The sequence below is a fragment of the Diadema setosum genome, chromosome 13 (genome assembly GCF_964275005.1).
Source record: "Diadema setosum chromosome 13, eeDiaSeto1, whole genome shotgun sequence".
Classification (NCBI taxonomy): domain Eukaryota; kingdom Metazoa; phylum Echinodermata; class Echinoidea; order Diadematoida; family Diadematidae; genus Diadema; species Diadema setosum.
The window spans coordinates 6,626,224-6,652,832 of NC_092697.1; the positions used below are offsets into that span (position 1 = coordinate 6,626,224).

At 38.3% G+C, this 26,609-nt stretch overlaps 1 protein-coding gene across 1 annotated transcript in view; it reads right to left on the reverse strand.

Annotated features, from left to right (window-relative positions):
• LOC140237128 (angiopoietin-1 receptor-like) overlaps nt 1-26,609 on the reverse strand; it is a 61,203-nt gene that overhangs the window by 33,603 nt on the left and 991 nt on the right. The window contains exons 2-6 of the mRNA XM_072317071.1: nt 26,247-26,534; nt 11,557-11,820; nt 10,682-10,813; nt 9,252-9,389; nt 402-530 (exon numbers count right to left, since the gene is read on the reverse strand). Coding sequence (XP_072173172.1) covers nt 402-530; nt 9,252-9,389; nt 10,682-10,813; nt 11,557-11,820; nt 26,247-26,534 — 951 coding nt within the window. The remainder of the gene's footprint in view (nt 1-401; nt 531-9,251; nt 9,390-10,681; nt 10,814-11,556; nt 11,821-26,246; nt 26,535-26,609) is intronic.

Consider the following 26,609-nt stretch of genomic DNA (forward strand, 5'->3'; position numbering starts at 1 on the left):
CAGTTAAACTTATAAAATTTCAAATTATAAAGTGTCAACTTTCAAACATTCAAGTTTTTAACCATAAATTAATAAAATCAAATCAAATACCTTAAACTAAATCTCAAAAGTCAAATTCTGAAACTAGCCAACTAATCTAACTTTCAAAGACCAACTTTCAAATATTCAAACAAACCTTTAAAATCTTGAACAGTCAAACTCGTACATTTTTAAACTCTAAAGTGTCAACTTTTAACATTCAAACTAACAAGCAAACAGTTAAACCATGGAGCTCTCTGACTTCAAGCTTTCGAACATTCACATTTTCAACTCTCAAACTTTCAACCATTCACAATTTTCAACTTCCAAACAGCCAGGCTTTTGAAAACTTTCAAACTTAAAAAATTTCACTATGAGCTTACTCTTAATCTCGCAAGTTGGCCCGGTCCAGTCACCGACGCACTGGCAGCCAACGTAGGGGTCGCAGAGGCCGCCGTTCTGACAGTGGCAAGTCTGCAGACAACCAGCTCCGAAATGACCCGCGGGACACTCTGTAGCGAAGAAAATTCAGAGTATCATGTTGAATGATCGCTGCCGAAATAATGCCACTCTTAGATATTCATGAGTGCATTCTGACGAGAGTATGTGTCATTTTGTAGATGTTTGATCGTTGGTAGGGGAAGACAAAGGAGAAAAATTGCAACTGATTGACATCAGTTGCAATGAAAACATCTCGACGGAAGAAAATCATGAATTTGAATAAAGGAGATAAATGTATTGACCTTTGTCAATTAGTCAATTAAACGGTGTTCAGCGTCCTATGATATCACTTTCGTATTTATTACTATGGAGTCTGCAAAAGTTGAATGTGTGAGGAGAATGGGTTTTCATGTTTTAAGTTTGATGAAGTTACATTTAGTCAAAGAGTAGAGGAAACATTGTGGCAAATGCCAATGTGGTTTTGGCTCTTTTCCGAGCCGAAGCAATGAGCCAGAAGTGCGTGCCATGTCGTCGAGTCCCGCTAGAAAACGAAAGGTGTTTTCGTCGCGGACGCATTGTGAGTTCTGTCGACATACAACATACAAAAGAGACAGACTTGCCGTCAAGGCAACAGATTTAGAAAATAAAAGTCATAGTACAGGGTTAAGAAAGAAATGGTGTAGTCTCGAACGGGGGGGGGGGACACGAAGGAAATCTTTACAAGCTGTGATGCAGACACGCAGTCATTCGCGAGTGTAGTACGTTTCATCACCTACCGGCCTATACATAGAGATGAAAGGGGGGGGGGGGGCTGGGAAGCGCGATCTATGATTATGAAGGAAACTCGCATATCACACAGAAGAGCCATAGAAAACCACCCGTGGCCTACAGTGACAACAAAACTTTCGTAAATCATGTCACCTTGTTGATTTGAAGCAAAGGAAGCGGCCAAGGATACGTTTCCCGACCTTCAGCTCTCAAAGAACGAATCAAAAGAATGGACGACACAGCAAGAATGTCGACAATGATAGAAATGAAAGTGGTCGATATGTAACTAAAACTGGAAAAAATACATGTATCAACAGAATCTACTATGTTGACATGCATAGATACATAGAGTTAGTTTTCCTGTTCTCCGGGGTAGGCATTTTGCAGAAGGCCCTACCATTAAGCCTATATATACTATTACCCAATCTTATCCAGGTAAGTCCCTTCAGCCCTTGTAGATCTAATCAAGATGAACAATGGTAGCAAGTCAACTCGCCAACAGGGGTAGGACCCAAGATCTACTAAAGCCTCGGATATTACATATTTGATCAATTTGGTGTGTGTGTGTGTGTGTGTGTGTGTGTGTGTGTATGTGTGTGTGTGTGTGTGTGTGAGAGAGAGAGAGATCTGTTGCGGCCTGATTAGCTTATCGCACTTTTTACAATTCGTGAACAAAACATGGCTTTATCATCAACCGCATTTTACAGAAATAAAATGTACTGACTCATGTTGATATATTGTATAACCAGGAGGAACCATGTCAGATGAACTTTAGCGGGAACGAGAGAGAGAGAGAGAGAGAGAGAGAGAGAGAGAGAAAGGGAGGGAGAGAGGGAAAGAGAGAAAAAGAAAAAATAACTGTAAGTAAGTAACTGTAATAAGTGCTGGTATATAATAACAATGATAATGATAAGGTCTTATTTACCCAGAATAGCCTCTTCAGTGTTGCCACTGCTCTGCCAGAGGGCCCTGCTATTATTATCACCCTGGCGTTGCCATACAGTACCAATTTATACACCTCTGGGTCGAGAGTGATACAGTGGGTAAAAACATCTTGAAAAAGGACGTAAGAACTGGGCGGGATTCGAACTCGGGTCCTCCGATTGGGAGTCGGGAGTCTTATCCACTATGCCACAGTGGATATGAATATCATGTTGGGCTGGCGCATTATTAGAATGCGTCGTCACGTGTATTACAATTGACCGTTTCACAGCACATAATAAATCGGCCTAGAACTCGTGGAATAAGCCATACTTAGTTTTTCCTCAACACTTAATTCTTTCATCACTGGGACGTAGACAAAACGGACATATTTCCACCCTTTTTTCTGCTCTCTACTTATGCTGAAGATTGACGATATCTTTAGGCATGTGAGGTAGAAAAAAGAACCCTATTGCGTATAAAGTATTGAGTCTTGACTTGCTTATCTCTCTGTGCAAGTTTTTGTTTGGTTTCGTTTCTTGATTTTGTCATTGTCTTGCTCGTTGCCACACATCAGGACACTGCAACGCAATAATTTTCAATGTCTCACAATGGTCCGCAATCCAGAGTGAACTTATACATTTCGCGCCGTTTAATCCATACATTCCCTACAGAGCCATTGTCTTTAACTTCTGCTTCTGCATCGAAGAACGCTAACGTGCTCATGTAGATATCCGTGTCTTAGGCGATGCAGACAAACCTGTGAGTTTTGAATGACACTATAAGAGCGAGTTAACCGCTGCTTTTGGACACGTTTTGATTTTATGAGCTTCATATCATTGCCACCGAAGACCAACCAACCAGGCCATCCGTGGCTCCGCTTCCTGTTTGTCAGGAAAGGAATTCTGGGAACAGATGTTTTGTCGGTGGTGGATAAATAAACTGAGGTGGCTTTTATCATCTGTGTGAGAGCGCATTATATATATATATATATATATATATATATATATATATATATATATATAATTATATGCTCTAGCATGCACTATACTGGACTATAAAACGGCAAATGCTGAATTATACCGAGTGCCGTTTTCTTTCACAGAGTTTGCAGGCCGAAGTGAAATAGAACTGCACAAGGAATGATTTAGTGTTTGGAGTTCTATATTCCAGTACTGGTGCATCATTATATAGAGCATGCACTACTTGTACAGTAAATAGATCCCTCGATCTACATGAATATTCCGTAGGTCTATAGGCCTTGTGGTTGTGGTTACCACCTATCGGCACCCTAAGGATCTGCAGCTCGTTTATTCCAAAAATATGAAACAAATTCGCCAAAGTTTTTCCTCAAATATGCTGTAAATACTGCAGTCTCGAATCTCGTGACCGTCCTGTTGATTCTGAATCTCGGTTGTAAAATAACGCAATTTTAGTGCATGCGATGCATTTTCTTGGCGCGGCGTGAAAGGGTACCTCACGATCGGCACCCCCTCCATCCATAGGTAATACACGTGAATTTCACAGTCATGCGTCGTTACTGAGCGGATGTGTTAGTGAAACGTGTTTAGTTTGATTTGTTAGTTTGTTCATGAGTTTGATTTTCGTTTCTTCGTTTTTATTGTTTTGATAGCTAATGGCACGGTACCTTTTTCGTTCTATACGTAAACAACCACGATACGCAGGGTGCCGATTTCAAGGTACCCTGCCGATAGGTGGTACCCTTACCATACTAGATCTAGACTCTGCTACGGATTTCGTGCGCGCAGAGTGTAGCGAAAATCTTATTAACGTACAACCGCGTACCGGTTAGCGTTTTTGATGAGCAATTTATTGTGTATAAACTGTGTACTTTCTGCGTCCTGTGCTCTACGCGTGAATACGCGGAAAGGCTTGGCCTGGTCCTACCTTTCCCCGCTGCGAATCTCTGCGTGGACAAGCACAGCGTATAGGCGCGCTAAGTGTTACGGTATAGTGCACGACCGTGCACTATACCGAATTTATGCACGATCACGTGATGCAATCTAACCAATTACAACGCAAATTATGCTCGGCATGTTATATAATATCGATAAAATGATAGTAAATGATGATAATTAAATCAATTGAGGTATAGTTTTTTTTTAATCATTTGTGCTATAGGAGTTTATACATAAGAATACACACACGCATAATGTGAGTGTATGTGTGGGGGTGTGTATTTGTGTTATGTTGGTTGGCGAAGAAATGCGAGGGAGTTTTCTCACTTGAAGAACTGTCAGGAAACTAAACCAGAATAATCAAACATCACACAAAAGAGAACACGGCGTGTATATAATATGTATACAAGGAAACAAAAACGAACACTAGAACACCTGTCGTTTTCCAAAACATGGAAGTTAAGGGTACGCAAAAAGTACTTCCATACCTGGTGTCAGTTAGGAACAAAAGAAAAAGCATGAGATCAACAAAAAATGCCAAGGTGTGGTGTGGGCGTGAAGTCATTTGACGCTAATCACGTTTGCCGGCAGTGGGAACTTCTCTGTAGGGTTAAGTGTCCATATTTTGTCTGTATGAACATAGGGAAATCATTCAGGCCTGAAATGTGTGACTAATGCAAGATTAAGTGTCTGAATTTAATGCTATAGTGTCCTTTTTCTTTTCCTTCTCCTTCTTCTCTCCTCCCTTCTTCTTTTTCTTCGTTGCCTTCTTCTGCTTTGTCGTCTTCTTTCTTACTATCATCATCATCATCATCATCATCATTATCATCATCATTATCATCATCATCATCATCATCATCATCATCATTATCCTCTACTCTCTCTCCCTGTCTCGATGGGAGTGTGATTTTACATGAATGCATATCTATGCATCTTGTATGTGTGTTGCGGGTTATTTTGCCTTTTTTCGGTCATCTATTACGCTTCCCATAGTGTAGAAGGTTTTATAAATCACTTGTGCTTGTTTGGTTATTTGTTATGTTTTTCTTTCTTTCCAAAGTACCCATTTTATGTTAGTAAGTTCCCACATGGATCATGGCCGAACTTTTAAAATGATGTTCATATGTGCAACAATATAGAACAAGAATATTTCATCATTTGTGAGGAATGCTGTACAACGAAAGTATTCAGGTGTACGATACGATATGTTCCCTTTCGTGTCACCTTCTATTTACATTCATTTCGTTTGGGTTCTTTTGTTGTCATTATCATAGATCGTCTTGTTTCTTAAAAAACAAACAAACAATGTTATCCTCAATTATAAGGAAGCAACAACCACCAAGAAAGGCATTTTTTCCAGATTATGAATTTATAAATATGTTTATATGATATTGAGAAATTTGCAATTGTTTTTCAGTCTGTTTAAGTCTAGGTCATTTCCATCAACACACCAAGGACAAGGTCAAACAAATCGGAGTAAACAAGGAAAAGAGAGCTAAAGCGTTCTATCCGCAAGTAACAGGTCCCTGTCCGAAGACCTTGTCAACTGAATTGGTTTGAGACCTACAATCAATCTCTGTAGTGAGTTCAACTCTGCTGGAAAGAACACAGTGTCCCACAGTGTGTTCATACTGTTCACGTAGTCGACTGTGTGAAAACGCTCGAATTTAACAGTGTGAAGATTATTTCACACTGTGATGTGGTTTTTCACAGGGTATTCACATGCGTAGTAATGTTCTGTTTCACACTGTGAATTGGTGATTCACAATGTAGTCATACTGTTAAAACACTAGAATTTAACAGAGTGAAGAGATTTCACACTGTGTTCACAATGTCTTCACACTGTGTTTCACATTGTGTTTCACACTGTGGGAAGCTGTGTTCTTTCCAGAAGGGAAAGGTTGAAATAAACTTTGCAATTGTAAAGGTATATACCACATGTGATCGAGATTAGTGCAGATATTAATGATATCACACATTATAAGAGACATGACCGACCATTGTCCGATATTCCCAGATTGTGCAAAAAACAATGCATTAATGTTCCATGATGGCTACAAAAACAAACAAACAAAAAAAAACACGGTGCGCAAACATCAGTATAGTATGAAATATAAAGTATGAAAAGGGCGGCATTTTCCATGCTTGTCATCGATCTCAAGATAATTATCAATGATGATAACAACAATTGAAGACGATAAACAATGTCTATACGAGGACAAATGTGGAATTTGTGTGAACATGTACGTATCTTTACATAACGTATACAAAAAACATCAATATAAGTAATACAATATGCACCCTGAGATTTATAGTGTATACGTGCCTGCGAGCTCGTAAAAGATTTGCTTACGACTAACTAGCCATTTTTTGGAGTGCCTGAAATTGGGATTGTGTGTGAATAACTGAAAGGAGATGCAGAGTTTTGCGAGAGATATATCATCAGTTGAACATAACATCAAAGAGTAGAAGAGAAAAAGAAAGTTATGAGAAGAAGCTAAACATACAAACACATATACGCAGAGGGGATTCGGGATTACGACACGACTTTCAACCCGGAAGTGAGTTGGGGGCATTGTCTTCCTGCGCAGCGCCCATTGCGAGGCCGAGATAAGCTGGAAGCAGTGACAATAATAAGGCGTACTAAAAGCGGACACACAATGAAACCCGATATATCACCTCGGCGTTGTTGCGTCTTGTATTTGTAAAAAGAGGGAAAAAATATCCAACTCGAAATTCAACCAAACCTCCATCCCTTGCAGGTGCCCCTTTCTTTATCACACTTGCAAACACACACTCATGAATAAGTGAATAATCAAGAACAATGTCTTTTCAATTTGACCATTTTTAACTATCACAGACATCATGGATGAAAAACAGAAGGTATTAAAGGTATTGTCAATTTGGCTGTGACAGCCATGGCATGTTCAAGTTTCATAGTTGTTGTTTTCCAGGAAATGATACTGAAAACAGATATCCAAATTACACTAGCTGATGATGTCACTGTCTCACGCGTATCACTAGTCTTAATCGTATCCCCAAAATCTTTTGTTTTATAACCTGCACAAGAGTCATATGAGTCTATAAATGGTCAATGAGTTTGAACTACTCAGACATTAAAAGAAAAAAAAATAATAAAAAACTGTTGAATCATTGGCAAAACTGTGATTGTATTATACATTAATGAATAATTTACCAATTGGAATGCTATGCCATTTCATCTGCTTGTCTAATTTGCCATTGTGTTTCATGATACACCATCACTCTTTCTCAGACACGTTTTTGTTAACTCCCACAATTCATTAATTTGTTTTCCGATTTCAATGGAAACCAAAAACTCGAAGTACCAAGCGGCATCTTTACCCAACAAATCCAACGCAGAGAAGAATAGAACTGAACATTGTCTGAAGAAGAAGAACATACATATTTGAAGGAACAATTAAGTCTGATGTATGTATGAGCACCTGTTTTTGCATCATGAAATGACATTCGTTGAAGGACACGCAAATATTTTCCACGAAGGCAACGACTCTTGCCGGAAATGCAAGCCTACATTATCTTGACCTGAAATTGGAATCAAATCTTCCGCGGAACAAACACGATAATTACCGCACGTTTAACGCATCAAGGCAGTGTTAAACCAATTGTTCGTTCGAAAAACTGGTAAATCATTCTAATTGTTTCAACAAATTAAAAAAAAAAAATCATATTTTGAGCAGGAAATGATTTGATCTATTCAGTTAAGAGGAAACGTGATCGGAAATCACATATCTAGAAACCGTTCATCGAATTGTTTTGGGGTTTTGTTTTGCAGATGACGGGGGTGAAGACACAACTGGCTCAGTACCCGCACAGATGGCCGGGCAGATGACTACACAACTTATCGCTCAAACACACAAATTGAAAACAACAAAAAAATCATAGGTCTTCACATTCTACAGTCATCGTAACAAATATGGTTGGCTGTGGTATCGTCCTACTTTTTATCGGATCTCTCTTTCTCTCTCTTTTCCCTCTCATCTACAAATGTGTATTCTCTGCCTGTCTGTCGGTCTGTCTGTCTGTCTGTCTCTGTCGCCCCTCTCTCTCTTATTTGCCATGAGTACACTCCTATTACCCTTATACATTGCTATAGTTTCTTCAGTATGGTGTTAGTAAAGGCAACTGTCGTTTATAAAATAATGCAATTATGTTGAATAGATTATTATATATTATATAGATACGAACTTACGGGGAATATGTACGTCTGCAAAAAAAAAAAAAAAAAAAAGTTCCATGAGGGGATTTTGTTTTAGTGGAAATATTTATATATTTTTAAAGGTAAAAACACCCATTTACATTCTAATCTTGTAGTTCAGTATACAAAACATGTATCCAATATATTTGAAAGCTCATGTTATTGAAGGAGTTATTTTGGATTGGACGTAAAACACGCATTAACATTGTAATCTTGTAGTTCAGTATATAAAACATGTACACAATCTATTTGAAAGCTCTTGTTATTAGAAGTTATTTTGGACTGGACGTTAGTCAAAAATTATGCTTTTATCAGAATTTTCCAAACTGCTGTTGTTTTGATATTATTACATCAAAGATACAAAGAATTAAATTGTTTGTTCTTTAGTTAGACCATTTAATCAAAGAATTACAAAAAAAAAAAACAAATAATAACTTCATCATCATTGCGAGATCTAATAAATACCATGAATAGTGGTTGATTACAGTTAGGAGCATTATGATAGTACCAGATGCAAGCACGAGTTTGAGGAGGAGGGAATTAAAGAATAAAAGAAGACTCTGTGGCATAGCGGATACGACTCCCGCCTCCATGCATCAAGGGGACCCGAGTTCAGTCCCCGCTCAGTGTTTACGTCCTTGGAAAAGATGTTTTTACCCACCATGTCCCTCTCGACCCAGGTATATAAATGGGTACCTAGCAACGCCAGGGTAATAATAATGGCAGGGCCCTCTGGTAGAGCAGTGGCAACACTGAAGAGGCTACCCTGGATAAATAAGACCTTATTATTATTATGACGAGGAGGAGGAGAATGGGAACATAGGGAAGGAGCGGAAAGAGAGAGTGGAAGAACGAGAGATTGTTGGAAATAATGACATTTACCGTGGCGCTTGATAGCACACATCATACAATGCATGTATTAGGCAGGTGTATTATTCAGTACTTACCCTGGTCACAGGCCAGTCCGGCGTATCCGGTAGCGCAAGAACACCCGAAGGGGTCACCGAGGCAAAACTGCATGTACCTGCAGGAACTGCCCGTGCATTCAAACTCGCAGTCACTCCCAAAACGGTTCGGGCCGCATGCTGCAATAAAAGTTCACCAAGCAATCAGTACAACCAAGGAGGTATGAGAGAACAAAACCATACATAAGAAAGTACTGAAGTACTAAATTCAGAAGGCGAGGAAGTCAGCGACGGGGGTGGAGGAGGGGGGAGGGGGTAGGTGAGGGGGATAGAGAAATTGGTGGTGTACGTTATTCCCAAGGTTCTTTCATCCGGAAATGGAAAAAAAAGGTTCATTATTACGAAACACATGGATTCCATATACATAGAAGTTCGTTAATCCGGAATGGAAATAAGTTTCGCTATTCCGGCGGTTCGTTAGATGAAAAAGATGAAAAAAACAAAACAAAACAAAAACGCGTACCAATAATCCTTTGGAATTACGGACCTTCAGAATAACCAACCTTCGGAATAATGAACCTTTGAAATAACGAAGTGTTTAATGGATTGTAAATATATAAAACACGAATAACACTATACGAAGAATTGGTATCACAAGAGATATGAAAATGACTCTCATGAATAGAAAATAATTATGTAAAAGTCATGTCCTGTCTCTTCTTCTCCTTCTTTCTCTCTCTCTCTCTCTCTCTCTCTCTCTCTGACTCGAAGAATATAAACAAGGAAGGTTACATTCCATTCAGCCCTCTGTATCAGATGAATGAAAGACAAATCAACAACTTGTACCGCTTTGAACCATGTTTTCTCTTTCTTTTTTGATGATGAAAGTAAACAAGCTATTGAATTGAATTAAAATGAATTGAAAGAGCCCTGGAAGAATACAACCTTCAATACGTAGTCTGTATACCAGGGCCCCGTTTCATAAAAAGTTGATATGATAGTATTACGGAATGAGGGAAATTCGTGACACGGAATCATTTCACCATCACACGAAAACTTAAAGTTATAACAACTTTATTCCTCCCTCTGGATTCCTCGGACGGCATGGTCCTAGCGTCACTCGAAAACGAGCCATCTTGACCTTTACACATCTGCCACACAGGCCACACCTCCTTTGTATAAATGCATGTTCATGACAGATAGCAACTCTTGCTGGAATGGCAATTGTCATGACAACGACGAGAATCCAGCTTCCTGATTGGCTGTTGCTATGGGAAGTTGCCATTTCAGCAAGAGTTGCCATCCTAACAACTTTTATGAAATGGGGCCCAGGTCAGTTTTCCAGACGCACTCACATTCACACATACACAACGAATGCCACATTTTCATTCCATATAACTTTCAGATTATCGTCTTCATTCACGCATATTACCATCGCCACGCCTAATTGCAGCTGCATCTTTTTAACTTACCTGTTTCGCAGGTCTCTCCCTTAAAACCAGGGGGACAAAGGCATTCCCCTGTTACATCATCGCACACCCCTTGGTTCATGCAAGCCGGGCATTCATTGGTGCATCCAACTCCCCACAGGTTCGCTGAACAACCTAAAAGACAAAAATGATAATTTTCTCAAACCCATGCACCTTTTGTGAGATTCTTAGTTAACACTGATATCACTTTTAGCGAAGTCACGACGAATCTAAAAATGCCAAAATGTTGTAATTCTTCATTTCCACAGTCTTATGACATGTACATTATGAAGACCTCTTGTTACGTGATTGGTTGCTTGTGTAACACGTGATTTTGAGTAAAAATCTTCATTGCATTTTACCTTCTGTTGCCAAACATAATCTTACATAATGACATTTCTAAAGCAGAAAAAGAGCTATCAAATCATTATCATCCTCTCTTTGTTTTGCGTACATCCGATATATCAGTTTTAATTTCAGTTTTTATGTACAAAAAATAGAAGATCAATTATATGGATAATAATTATTTTACTATGATTTTGATTAAATAAATGACATTTCTAAAGCAGAAAAAGAGCTATCAAATCATTATCATCCTCTCTTTGTTTTGCATAAATCCGATATATCAAGTTTTGATTTCAGTTTTTATGTACAAAAAAAAGAAGAAGATCAATTATATGGATAATTGTTTTACTATGAATTTGATAATAAACTGTATATATAATGTAATAGATACATTAGATAAATGGATGAATGAATAGATAAATAAGTAAATACATAAATACATAAATAGATAAGTGATGAATAAATGATGAATGATTATAATGAATAACATCATTAAACATTCCTTTGATTATTTTGCCGACAGCCGTGCTTACTTCTTACGATGAGACGCGTGTAGCCCCCTTGGTCTGGGTCGTTGGGCGGGTGGGCGCGGTAGATTCCCGCGTCACTGGTTGTAACCTCAGGAATGGTGTAGTACTCGAAGACCCCGAACCGCGTCGCGTTTCGCGGGAGGGGCGTTCCATTCCGGGACCAGACGAGGTAGTCAGGAATGCGCGTGTGGTGCATAAACTGGACTGATACATTTACAGCGTCCCCGGGACTGGCAGTCACTGTGAACTGGTTTGGCTTCACTAAGGCTGGAACAAAATCGAGAACAACAAGAAAATTAAAGAGTAGATTGAACAATAAAGATTACGAGAAACAAGAGAAAACTATAATGACACGCATTCACAAACTTGATCAGGATGTAATATAAATGATTGTACTGTCTTCTTCCGATAAATTTTTCTGTTCAAGAAAACAGTGTTGTCATGGTTGGTTGTTTAGTGTCACATGGAGATAAATAGGTTAATTCTTAATTCTGTCTTCATTTGTTATTTTTTATAACACTTGTTATCGATACCCTCAATATACAAAGCATTGTAGGTATGAAAATCGCAATAATTTTACCAAAGTACAATAAAAACTTTCTCAATGAAACATCAAGCACCTGTTTCAAAGATTGTGAATATTCATTATTTTTCGAACGACGCAATTTAACGAATATGAAGGCAAATGCTTATATCAACCTGACAAAATTACCTTAAAAAGAAAAAGAGGGACCCATTGTATGCTACGGTTGTATAAATTGTTTTAACACATTCTGGAAGATTCAAGTTTTTTTATTCTCTCTCAGCTGGGCATATAATTTTCTGATTCTTTTTTTTTTTTAATTTACTTAGATTTATGAATTAAACCAGTTCAACCTAACCTTTTTCCAATATAAGAGATGCTGCGAATCACAGTACAAGTGCCATGTTTTATGACGCTGAAATAATATCTGCATGAAATTTCCCTACGGTTATTTAATAAGAGTGGGTTTCTGTTACCTGAGAGATATACTGAAATATTTTCAGCTATTACACATTACACATGAACTTGCTTAGGTAATGCCTCATCTCCAGTTAAAATATCACATCTCATAGAAAACAACAACAAATACGAGCAGCAGGAACAGTAGCAACAACAACGACATCGTTTGGCAAGATATGATTTGCATTTAATATGGAATTAAAGTGAAAAGTTTTGAAGGTATGATCGGGTGCACGCCACGAGTTCGACACTCACGAGTCATACAGCAGCAGGAACAGTAGCAACAACAACGACATCGTTTGGCAAGATATGATTTGCATTTAATATGGAATTAAAGTGAAAAGTTTTGAAGGTATGATCGGGTGCACGCCACGAGTTCGACACTCACGAGTCATACAGCCCACGAGTTCGACACTAAGCAAACAAAGCCCACGAGACTGACACATTAAGCCCCGTGTTGTAATGTCGAACTTACGGGTTGCTTTTACCTAGTGCCGAACTCATGGGCCTTTTTCGTCTATATAGTGTTGTCGAACTCATGGACTCTAAGATTCGTTGGCTGTATTGACTCGTGGTTGTCGACGTCGTGGGATAACCCCGATTATTTTTATTTATTTATTTTTTGTTGTTGGGGGAACATGAATTTTGCCATACTTCCCCTTTTGTCTGGAAGAAGAAATCAAACAGGATTGAATCGACGAAAGACGACAACATAGCAGTCGAATAACAAGAGTAATTATTTTTAGTTGTTTTCCGTAAAGAAAAATAATTTCTTGAAAGCAGGATGCACGTAGGCACTATCATTCAAATTCATGTGGCTATTTCCTGTTCTTTTTTTTTTTTTGTCTTGAGTTGAGTTGGGTAGGGATTCAGTTCTCTTGTTTTCCTTCGCAGATATTAAAAACAATTGAATGTTCGTGTAAAATAAAGCACAAAGGCTGAAATAAGTATGTTTACAGCTCAGACGTGAATCCAGTTCATTTCGAATTTATTGCACAGTCACGTGTAAATAGAGTCTTATAACACAGAGAGCGTATATATTTGATACTGGGATGTGAGAAAAACTCTTTCATCTTCATGATCTATCAATCAATTATATTTACAGAATGTTATCATGTTCCCGTGAAAGTACGATACACCTATACTTTCCTGTTTTGATGTGTCTTTCCGTCATTCACTTTACACATAACGATTGGGTTACGTGGGTACGTATTAAATTTTCCATGAAGGCACAAACTTCTTTCCGTCACAATAAGTTAATAGATGATAACATTTCAAAATGAGGTAAACAGACAGCTATCTATGTTTTCCGTCAATCGAACTGTTCTGTCTTTCTTTACTCAGAGTGTAGTCTATCTACCTATGTCTTTTGTGTATGCGTTTGCTGATCGAGAGATATCGTCAGTTTACCCGCGTAAGAGTGCAATAGTATCTTTTAGTGAATGTCACGTGATTGCGCAGTCGACCAATCTAGTTGCAGAGATTTTACTCTGCGACAGGTTGAAGGAAGATACATAGGCCTACAAGCGATTACAATTCTTTGACTGTGTGTATTTAATGTCACAGTGTTCACACCGTGCGTAGTGTGTCATGTGCCTGGGCATTGACAAATTTCGTTGACAGACACAACAAAGGTCAGCATCGCCTTGAAAGAGATTCAAGACGATTTGGCGATGAAGATAAAAAGTATACAATCTATCAATCCACTGATATCTATAGAAACAGCATAACCACTTATCTATGGATAACATGGTTTATGTCCTGCACTTCTCAACCTTTTTTATAACCCGAGGCCCACCTTGGATCCTACAAAGAGTTTAAGGTCCAGTTACTTCAGTTGTGAAGATCGAATACAATCTGTTCTACTTTTATTTTGGGGAGACATCGCGGAACACTGGCTGAGAATCACTGGCTTATATGGCAAGTTTTGAGAACGAGATTATGCAGATTCATACTCTTCTCAATAACAAATATGCTCCAGTGCGCTTGATATTCAGTTTTTGCCCTTAACATGCTTAATTCATTGTAGAGACTGACTTTACACAGACACAAAACATTGATCGCAAATACGTCAATGAGTACTCGCGCGTATATGCTGTCACGTATAGAATTTTTTGCTGAGTAGTCATCCTTTCTGTTCGTGCATGGTAACATTAAATGTTTGTTGTTATTGTTTTCAATGTTGTGCTGTATTGTTTTTCTCCCATCTATGATATCCGTGGTGAGACAAGTAAGAACATGATAGTATCTTATAAACGGATATCAAAGGCGTAACGGATTATCGGATCAAGGGATAAAGGAAGTTCTTCTCCTTGAACCTGCGTCTTTTCTTCAACCAATTCTACAGCATTCACACGTGACTATGGATAACCAGGGTGACTGTAATCAGGGAGTGCGACCGGCAAGGCGACATGAGAATGGGCTGTCCATTAAAGACTACAGACCCACTAGGAAGAGAGATCTTAAACTTGCACATGATAATAATATTTAGTTTCTCGTTTCGTTGATTCTCTTCCATTTTGAATGAAAAATAGGCAAAAATGAATTCAAACACAATACTCCACCATCAGTATGAAAGTTAATTTTTGTGTGAAATTAATGTGAAATGAAGAGAGAACTTGAGAAGAGGCTCCTATAGGCTTTATAGACACTCACATAAAATAGGAACATAACTATATTCGTTAGTTACAATGGCACAAAAAAAAACAGAACACACATTATATTACACGCTCTTGAAGGAGATGGGGAGATTGAATATTCAGTATCTAAGCAAGAGAGAATTTGAGAGAAATTAATCATATAACATTTGTTTTTGTTGATTTGAATTGAACTGAACCTTAAGTTTGTGCACAAATGTGAAAATCTCACATTTTATATTATGAATTTTGAAATCCGATTGTTGTTTCCAACATTGTATTTAAAGAGTGATAATGTCTGTTCTATCACGTAGAATATGTATTTAATTTCCATCCATATCTTTGATTTGCATCTTTATAAATATATGAATGTGAGACCGACGCTTGTACTTCTAGTTCTACGGGAATAACTATTCTGCAGTCATTTCTGTATTCTGAACCACCTCTCGGTCTTTTCTATTTCAAAATTATGGTTCGGCCTGCTTTCCATTTCGCACATCAAATGGCAATCTGGAGAAGAACGAACGACCAAGAAATAACCTTTCCGTCTCTCCTCGCCGCCTGTAAAGGACATTAGCCAAAGCCAATACGGGTTTGTTGAACAGCAGGTAAAATAACCCTTATCTGTTTTACTCATCCTTCGGGCAGCTGATACAGGCGTTGGTGGTCAGATTTTTGCATCACAGTATCATCATCATCATTAGACCATTGACTCCGACCGTGAACTAGTTTTACCAGAGTCCGACATTCATGGGCCTTCACGGTTCCTCGTGACGTGTGTGTATGAAGCCAGTCATGATAAGAAGCAGCGAACATTGATTTGATCTCCTGCAAATGATCATTAACGAAAAAGACATGCTCCACTTTCCATTCTCCCTTCCCTCACAGTGAGCTTTGACACTAAACAATGCTCGAGACGAATATTCTGCAAGTTGATCATCGTCGTAGCAAGAAAACCTGAAAGGTGAATTTTTTAACGTTGTTACGCACTTGAATCTTATCGATCTGGTTCTTTTTTTACTACTGATTATCTGACTCTTTCGACAGTTCTTATCTCTAAACATAGAATATAGAGGCCAATTTTTTTTTTCCGGTTTCCCTGTTATAGCATAATGATAATCATTTACAGTAGGTCTAGATAAATACACCTTTCATAATCTTATTACGAAACGTAATGAAATGACAGTCGATTACAATATTTTATAATGTAGCCATACACCCTTCATTCTTCGTCTCTCCTTGATGTGATACAATATTGAAAGCGATTCAGAAATGGATATGAACGTATTATGAATTATAGAATATCTTATAAGCGATAATATGTTAAACAGATGTTAGTATCAGAGCCTATATCTTATTTTACACGCTGTTATACATTCATCAGGCGATATTTTCGATTTGATATCTTGAATGAATGAAATTGATATGAATGAAGTCATGAAGTTGAATGAACATGAATGAAGTCATAATGTGCATCAGCCTGTTTTCTTAACAATAATAAGTTGATATATTCAAAGGAGTAAGGTTACAAATCTTCATAGCTTGGAAATTGGGAATGGCATGTTAAATCAAATACATAGGGTGGTGAAGGTCTAGACTTTCTACACGTATGTTTTTAACCCCCCCCCCCCCCCACACACACACACACATCTATTAAAAGAACGTGGTATATTACGGCTGAGTCCGACGTGCTCCATGCATACACACGATAACACTTTCTTTTTCTACATCAACATTGAATACACTATGATATACAAGGCTAATACTTTGGAATTTCTTCCTTTATCAATTTGTGTAGAGCATAATTACTCAGTTTTAACGGAAGATGGCGGTCGTTGTGGGCGCAATAATCTCTGTCGTGACAGGAATGAAACCCGAATGACGAAAGATAACAAAAGGCATTCTTCTTTGATAATATGCATAACGCTGCAGTCTTACGCTCGCCAAAGGAGGGAAAACATTATCCAAACAAAACAAAATGACCTCACTCTGCGAGCAAGTATCCTGTCTTTCACATTTTGTCAAGTGAAAGTGCATTTTCTCTGAATCTGACTATTTTTTCAGTTCATTTCCGATTTTATCAATCGGTATATAGGGCATGTATCAGGAGTCTATATCTGTTAGGGGGAAAAGCATTGAATACCCATGTGATGCCAATATAAACATGTGGTAAGTTTATCGAAGTTTATCGAAGTGTTCCTGATTGAAACAAGGAACTAATGACCATTGTGATGCGGGACAGATCTCTTCAAGTCTGGAAATGAAACAAGTTATGCATACATATACTTTCCTCATGTATCATTGGTCATTATTATTTTCGACATATTGTCGTAGGAAATTGATTATTGTTCAGTTACGGATATTACAGTTGCCCCCTCTAAATCATAAGGGATCTGGAAACAAGTCTCTTTCTCCCATTTTAGCAGGGCTTCCTCTTAGACGGTGGCCGTGCAAATCATCCGACATGAAACCCAGTATGTGGGTATTACTACACCAAATCATGGAAAGTTATTTTACCAATATAGACATACACGGCAACAGTGCTCTACGACACCCAGAAACAAAGAGTGAGACAAACAGTTGATAAAGGATTGCACAGCAGTTTCATACATTGGGCAAATGCCTCACTCGAATGGATCTTTATTTAGTTGTTCCGCAAAATGTCTGCGACTATCGGATGAACATTGTACCCTGGAAAACAACGAAATTATAGACATCTGTCATTTCCGTTACTGCAAAGACAATGAAAATGTACGGATGTTTATTGCTCTTACACATGTCATAAGGACATTATATTATTTCACATATCACTATTATCAATACTATGTCGTTTGACTGTGTGATGAGAATAACCATTGATTAAAACAAATGACAACATTAGCATGACAATCGAAATTCCACTATCCCGCAATGGGAAAGGAGAATCCAGGAAAATTATATGAATTTGCTTTTTGTTTCGGTCTAATACTCCGCGTTTTGATATCAAACGTATCGTATTGTCTTTTATGAAGACCTAATAACTATACTGCATATACAACACCCACTCGGCCTCATAATATTATTTCAATTAAGGACGATCACGTGACAGCGAGGAGATAAAATAGTAATGTATACAACTTTCAATGTCATTGTATTTTCTTTCTAACGAGAAAAAAAAAAGTAAATTTGATAAAACAAAACACACATGCACATGCACACATCAATATCGGAAATCTTTCAGATGGTACTTACAAATGATTATGGAAAGAAGAAAAGATATACATGAAGCTCGAACTGCATACTGAAATGAAGAAGTGAAGAAGTATTTGATACTCTTGTCACTAACTATGTTCGTGACATGTTATTACTCGGGATATATACGAACGTGTTCTCGACGAAACGGAAACATTGTGTGTGTGCTTGCTTGCTTGCTTGCCATCTCAAAACAACTCTATGATTGGTAGTTTTAAGAGGTAATAATTATGGAAACTACTATTTGCACATGTTTAGCCTTCTGGATTTACATCACCCATGAAGCATGCAGAATAAGAAAGAATGCCAGATAGTGAAAAGGGGAGATATATTATAGATAGATAGATAGGTAGATAGGTAGATAGATAAAAGATAGATATATATATATATAGATAGATAGATAGATAGATAGATAGATAGATAGATAGATAGATAGATAGACATAGATAGATAGATAGATAGATAGATAGATAGATAGATAGATAGATGGATAGATAGACAGATAGATAGATAGATAGATAGATAGATAGATAGAGGCAGACAGGCAGACAGCCGGACAGAAAGAAAAAGGTGATGGGGAGCGCAGGGTATGGGATGTAGGTATCGCTGCTTCTCAAATTGCGAGGAACAAGGACTTGTATAACCATACCCAAGGTTTCACGATGAACTTCAAGTGGACTACGGCAGACACCGAAACAGCCAAAAGGAACACTATGACCATCATTTCCATAATTTATGATTTCAATCAGTTAGCTTCTTAACTTAGAACAGAGCTGAATTCTATCAGCCTTTAATACAATATCATGCGTAATCTTCGTTGGATATGAATATACAGCACTTGTTCTGGCATCCTTCCAAGACGTCCCCACTCGATGCGTTTCCTGGATGGGAATACAACACCACATTTCTTTCTTTCTTTCTTTCCACAAGGATGTACAAAAGTGGGTTTTCGCCTCCTTTATAGTTTATTTTCTTTTTGTTTCACTTCATTTTGTTTTGTCACCGCAAAGTCAACGGTCATTTCCCTTAACAAAGCTTGAGACATTATTTTGTCGCAGAGTACAATATTACGTATACTTAAAAACAAACGCAAACACATTCAACAAGGTACTCCGCTACAAGCCACACCTGTGGACCAATAAATCAAAACACACAAGCAATCACAAACACATATCCACACACCTACACACACGCACGCACACAAACACGCACACACACACATCTACAAACACTATCACCCACACACGCGATCGCGCAGACACACAAACACACAACCACACACAAAACCTAAACCTGTCTGAAGAATTTCGTCATCGTCATCAAACATCAGTCTCATTGACGATGCGTTATACTAATCGTGAATGAAAGACACTTGCGTCTTGTCTCCTATACTTCTTATACTTTTTGTTATACTTGCAATAATGAGTTATACATGTGTATAGGTGCAGATTGGCCACTCCAGAAAAAACAAAAAACAAACTGGTTTATCAGACTTTCCAAATAAAAGGCAAGTTTTGGTTTTGAAAGTTGATTTATCATGAAAGTGCAAACAGACTGCAGATTGACAGGGACCAATAGTGTATTATTTTCGCCTATTTAGAGTTGTCGCAAAATCGCCTTTCCTGCAAGTTTATAGAAAAAAAAAACCCACACACAATACACACGCACACACCTTACTCAAAAGTTCGTCTCCAAATAATGCATTGTCTACTACGTCTGCTCAAGCCTGTTTTTCCTTTGTGCTTCGTAAATGAACTTTCAGCACAGGTATTTTCATGAAGGTTGGGTTTGCGGTTGTTAGAGCAAACATGCACGTCCACAATTTTTTTTTTATGTCAGTTCAAATCGTCTTTCCCTTCTTAATTGAACTTGTTTTCGTTTTCTAGTCATGGTGATTGAAAGAGCGGTGCTTTTCTTCGCTCTAATGGGAGAGGATTAGAGACTGTTGTTATTATTCTCTTACTCTTCAGGAATGATTAGCCTTTGACCTGTTTACACACCGCGTGTAAAACGTAATCTTTAACCCTCTTTCGAAATGAATCACCCATCGCCATGGTCACGGCTCTGGAAGCAGCGAGAATATTCAAACGCGAAATCGATTGGGAACTCGTGACGTCTGCAACGGCCACTTCGCCCTATGTGCGACTGACCTGACGGATGAAGCAAAAGGTTGTGCCATGCACTTTTTAATTAATAACCTGGCAACAGGACACTATAACTCCTGTAATAGTCAGAATTGATCTGACACTTTGTCTGATAAGCACTTTATCCAGTTACCTCTGAGACATTGAGATTCTCTTGACAGGGTTAGTGCGCCTGGTCTCAATAATCATTGAGTTAAATTACCTTTGCGTTACAGAGCATTACAATCGATTTTGCGCAGTCTTCATGAAGATTTTAGTAACTTTACCTGCTTCACACGTTGCTACTATACATGGAATTATTGTAATGATTATGTGGTAATAAAGGTGATGTATACTGGCGCTGGCAATGATAATGATAATAAAGATAACAATATTTATATACTATAATAAATTACTAGACTGGAAGTAATTGTAATCAAATGCTTATTCCAATTAAATCATGAAAAGTATCATTAAACTAGTAAAGCTCAGGCAAGTTTTAAGTTACCAAATTAGCTATAAAAAAGGCGGAATTATGTAACAAAGCAAAAAACGAAACGAAACAATGAAGATTTTGAGTATTTTGGTCTATACTTATAACATGTTGCTTAAATTGGCATAACCACATAATTAGTATGCTATTAAAATACATCCTGCGTGAGAATGAACAAAAGACAAAGCAATTGCTTCCTGTTATTGTTTTTTATGATGATGTTAATGATGACAAGATTGCCGCTTTAGTATTATTCTTTCTTCGCAACAACACTCAATGGTAGAAAGCAGCTCCATGAACGTGACATCTTCGCTGAGCTACAAGTCGTGCAAGGCCGTCAACCGCCATTTGTTGTTCAATCGTCTGCTCAAATCTAGCAGCGTAAACACCTGTCCACACGAATGACCTTTTTACAAGGTATATTAAGTGCCGGGAACTGCTGCTGCAATTACCTGTGCTTTATAGGTACGTTGTGGTTTTGGTTACGATTGGGATTCAGATTATAACTTTTTGATAGATAACTAGAAGCCACTCATTATGAATTATTAAAGAGCACACAATTCTAGGAGGTATTAAAAGTTTATTGTATGGTAATTGACTTTGAAATGACTGAGAAATCCAAAAACAAAGAGGTCCTAATAAAAGGTGGGTCCTACCTTTTATTGGGACGACTTTGTTTTACTTTGTTGTGGGATATCTTAGCCATATCTGAACAGGTTTTCACCATATAAACTTTTAATTCCTCTTATGTAATCGTAGGCTCTTTAATATTTCATATAAGTGGTTTCAAGTTATCTTTCCAAAAGTTAATATGAATCCCCATCTCAGGCAAAACTTTAACCATCCCTTCAATCATGATTTTTCTTGTGTGTGTGTGTGTGTGTGTGTGTGTGTGTGTGCGCGCGTGTGTGTGTGTGTGTGTCTGTGTGTGTCTGTGTGTGTGTGTGTGCGTGTGTGTGTGTGTGTGCCTGTAGATAGAAATCGCTACAGTTTTTATCGCAAGTAAGAAGTGAACATGGCAGATTATAACACAATGACAAACGGATAGAAAATGTTGTTATCTATCAACTTGTCTATTGCAATGGTATATAGCCTCCAGAAATGGCATGTTGTCTTTGTAGAATTTGTACACAGTGTAACATATAGTACTATTTTTATTTGTATGATGAACATAAACATGAGGAGCATAATTTCCTCCTTGTCATCTTTGATGCGAAAGCAGTGATATGGTTCATTATACTCCCAGACAAATAGCCTATCGAAACTTTTCGCCTACTTGAGAATGCTGACTATCCTCTCCACATTGGTCCTTTACATCTTCGTGTGTATTTATTGATACTGTTCTGTCTCCTCTGTGCTACATACTTTTTTTAAAAAAATCCTCCTATTTCAAGCATTTTTCTCCTCAGTCTTCCTTTACTTCCCTTAGCCCTGATTTCTTTTCATCTACGCGCACTGTTAGCCCTCTCCACCAATGAGCAATGCGTATCCCAGTATGCCGTTGCTAAGCAACCGACATTGATGGCTGGGTTGTCATCTCCATCTTGCCCGTCCTATCTATCTTGTCTGTCTAATTGCGACACAAATCACAAATCAAATCTTCGTGTTTTCTCACTAGCCATGCACTTAACGTTGTTGTTTTGTTTTGTTTGTTTGTGTTTTTTTTTAACTTCAAATTGCCATCTTAAACGCGTTTCAAGCAAAAGGAGTACAAGAAGATGAAAACAAGTCCCAGGTGATATCACACAATACAAAAAGATTTCAGGAGTATACCAACAAAGTCCATTATCATGCTGCAGACGGTACCTATTATTATTGCATGTCCTCAGAGTTGCAGGATAGAGCTTACCAGGATAGAGTCTACCAACGCTTAGACTCATCGGGAGAAAAAAAAAATAAAAAAAAGAAAGAGCAGTGATGTACGCGTAAACACAGGTACAGCCATTACTCACCCCTCTATCCTTATCCAACGGAAGCACCGCGGTGTATAACTGGTGCTATCACACCAAGACATTTCCGTGAGAAGGAAAAGACGAGCTATCTGTGCACAATGAAATATTCCTTTGTAATCGGCCCTATACAGTTTGTGTGTGCTTACGTGTGCATGGGGTGGCACAGCTGTATGTGTTTATACTACGAGGATAAGCCGCCATTTTGTTTTATCCGCACGACAAGGCGGTTTTAAGCGATGATCGATAGAGAAGTCATATTTTTCTGATGAAACCCGACCTTCCAGCAAAATAAAGCAATCGAATAATGATGCTAATCTTCACGTTGTTCCCTTTAGGGACAGTCAATGGAAGTAAAAATAGGTCTCACAAATTTCCGATAGGTTAAATTCCTAAAGAAAGTGAAACTCGTTAACGTCCTTTATGAAGTGTACCGTACCCATGGTACTTATACTTCAAATAGGGTGACGATGTAGGCCAAAGTTACGCATTGCCTTTAAGGTTATTGGTCATTCGTCTATAGGGTAGCAGAAGCGGGTAATTTTAGATCTTGTAACCCACTTCTTTTAAAGAAATGTTATCTTATCTTCAAACCTGAAAAAAAAAACCCTGCTAGGACCATAATTTCCATGTAGCTTTACACTCTCCACTGATGAAATCAAACCAGTCCAATATTTACATAGCGTTTTAAGAGTCACGGGACAACTTAGAATTGCCACTGACTGATTGAAGACAACCAAAGACCGGCAGCCAGTAAAAACAACTCCTTATTCATCTCGAAAGGTTTTAGTGAAAAAGTCATTGCGTCTTTGAGAACTTGGATGGTCTCAATTCTGTGTCTTTACTGTTCTCTGTCTGTTTCTCTCTAATTGTCCCGCTGGCATGTAAACTCCTGCCGTATTTAGTTTCTTTCTTGGAAATAGCTTAATTCGTGTCGAGCACTTGCATTGTAACTCTGTTTGAATTGATGGAAATGCTTTAAAAACATGCCAAAAAATATTTTGAAAACCACAGTCATAAAGAGGACGTAGCTTGGTAGCTTTACTACGCATCATTTTAATGAAAAATGACAAGATTGCTTCAGACAGAAAAAGAGTAAATTCTATCAATCTTTCCAATTCTAACGGATTAAAATTTGTCATAGCACATCCAAAAACAGGACTTTCATTCTGACAGCATCAAAATTTAAAATACGGACAATATCATTTTGGCGCGCGATAGCATGTGGTCTTCAGAAACTTTTGAAACTGTTGCCTTTTGTACGCATGTCTGTTTATTTTGTGAACACTGACAAAATCTTTCTCTCAGCCAAATTTTTCTTAATTTTTGAGATAATTAATCTCATCAAAATAAAAGCAAAGCAGAAGTTTATGTGAGAACCGTTCAAACTAACTTACAGGAAACTGAAATTATGTGATTCGTATTCAAATTATGCATTTATATGCATGCAAGGACTGAATAACTGAATATCTATACCACTTTAAGCGTATGCGATATAAACTGAAACTCACTTATCCCCGCTGATTGGAAATTGTTTTTGTATCCACCGGTGACATTAAACCTCGATCAAATATACTGTAAGTTTCCCATAATGAAAACAAATAGACCGACGTGCTGAATAGGAATAACACTTATTTTTAGAGCTATAATAGGAACTACTGAAACTCATTTGTGCAGGACTATGAAACTAATATAGGATCTCAGCAATTTAGTTTCTCTTTCTGGCAAACACTCGCGTACCAACGAGAAATTCAGGAACGTATGACACGTTTATGTGTGAAGTTTTAGTGTCGATTTTTAACGAGGAAAAATACCCTGCAGACAATGAGGATCGGATTGAACAATTAATTGTTAATAGAACAAAATTTAATATGGCTTATTTTTTGGAATGCGCAAAAGATGAAAGAGCAAGAGTGATTAAAACCTAATAGCAAAAATATGTAGTTTCACTCGGAGCCCGACGGAATCTTCGTTAAGTATGATAACAGAGTATTTTTGTGAGAATGAAGGGACTTTTTCTGGGAGTGATAGTAGTTACAAAGGTTTCATTATATTGCTGTTATTTTTCGTGAATAAGATCTAATGCTGGATCTGTATCATTATGAACACCAAGTGAAAAAGGAGGAGCTCGCCTGGGGTTTGATCCCGCGTTACCTATCCTGCTTACCGGGCAGCCGCACTCTACCACTACGCTGAAGCCAGTTCATGGCAGTGACACGAAGATGCTTAAAGAAATACCCAATCCGTAACTCTTTTTTTTGTCAATTCCCCTGTGGTTCTATGTATACTTCATCAGCAGATTAGCCTCCATGTTAAGACGAGTTATAAGAATGAAAGAAATTATTTTTGAGGAGTGATGCCTATACAGTGTCCTGTACAAACTTTACAAACTTGAATCGCGATTTGCTGTGTCATTGTCTTTTAGGGATACTCTCTTTGGTCTCTTTTCAATAGCGTGCTTTCGTTTTATTGTCTGCTTATTATATTTTCCCCGATGCACATTGAATAGATACAAGAATGATTATCAAACTCACATTATATCGGTGTAATACACAGCTGTATTGTGTGACTCGCCACAACGGAAGCTTGGTGAAAGCTCCATACATTGATTTTCTAACATTGAATTTTCTACATTCTTCCAAAAATTACATTATACCAAAAAAAAAATGTCATTTGCTCACTTTATTTTCCAAAGTTTCCTCACAGAAACTTGAAGAATATAAAGGAAAAAATCCTGCCACCAGACAAACGCAATAATAAGAAAATGGGGTCATGATGTTTCGATGCAGTCAAGCGTATGATAGCAAAGTGTTCAGGAAAGAAGGCATTTGGACAGCTGAGGCGTTCGAGACACTAATCAAACACTATTTCTAGTAACCGACAAGATTCGAATTTCAAAACAGTTCCCAGCCTTCGAAAGTCCGACAGAATGTCTTTTTATTCCTCGGAGTCGTCGTCGTCATCCTCCTCCTCTTCCTCCTCCTCCTCCTCCTCCTCCTCCATAAGTCATTGTTTAGTGCAGTCCACCGTTTGGTGTTTCTTCGCACTATGTTTCTGCCTGATCATGGTCCCTTCCCCCCTTCCCCCCTTCCCCCCCCCCCCCCTCCCCCTCTGTATAAGTCTGCGACTTTATCAGGCATGCTTCTGGTGACCGGTGATGAATATTCTTATTGTATGTATGTATGTATTCATATGCATAATAACAGTAATCATACTGATCGACGATCGACCTTTGACCTTCGACCTTTATTTAATTCAACAGTGACTATTCATCCTCACCTTCTCTTTTAATTTTGATCGTCATCACTTTCTTCTCTGCATCGGTGCCATGACACGAAAACACGCCATAGCGCAACTCGGCCGAGGTGGAGTCCCACGCGGCCTCGAGTCTTGAAGTATCTATCGTAGAAGGCGCGGCGGCTGCCGGCAGGGCCGCCCCTTCGGGTTCCACCCGCTCGATGGTGAGCTGGCTGGCTTGGAGTTGGCCGCTGACGTCGAGACACTCGAGGCGAGTTTTCGCGGCCGTTACCAGCGGGGTCGAGTTGATGATGGTGACATCTTCACATCCTGCATGGCACAATAGAGACTTCGTAGTTTGTATCGTATTTCAGTGCCATGGTCAGATGGCTATGCTTTCATATT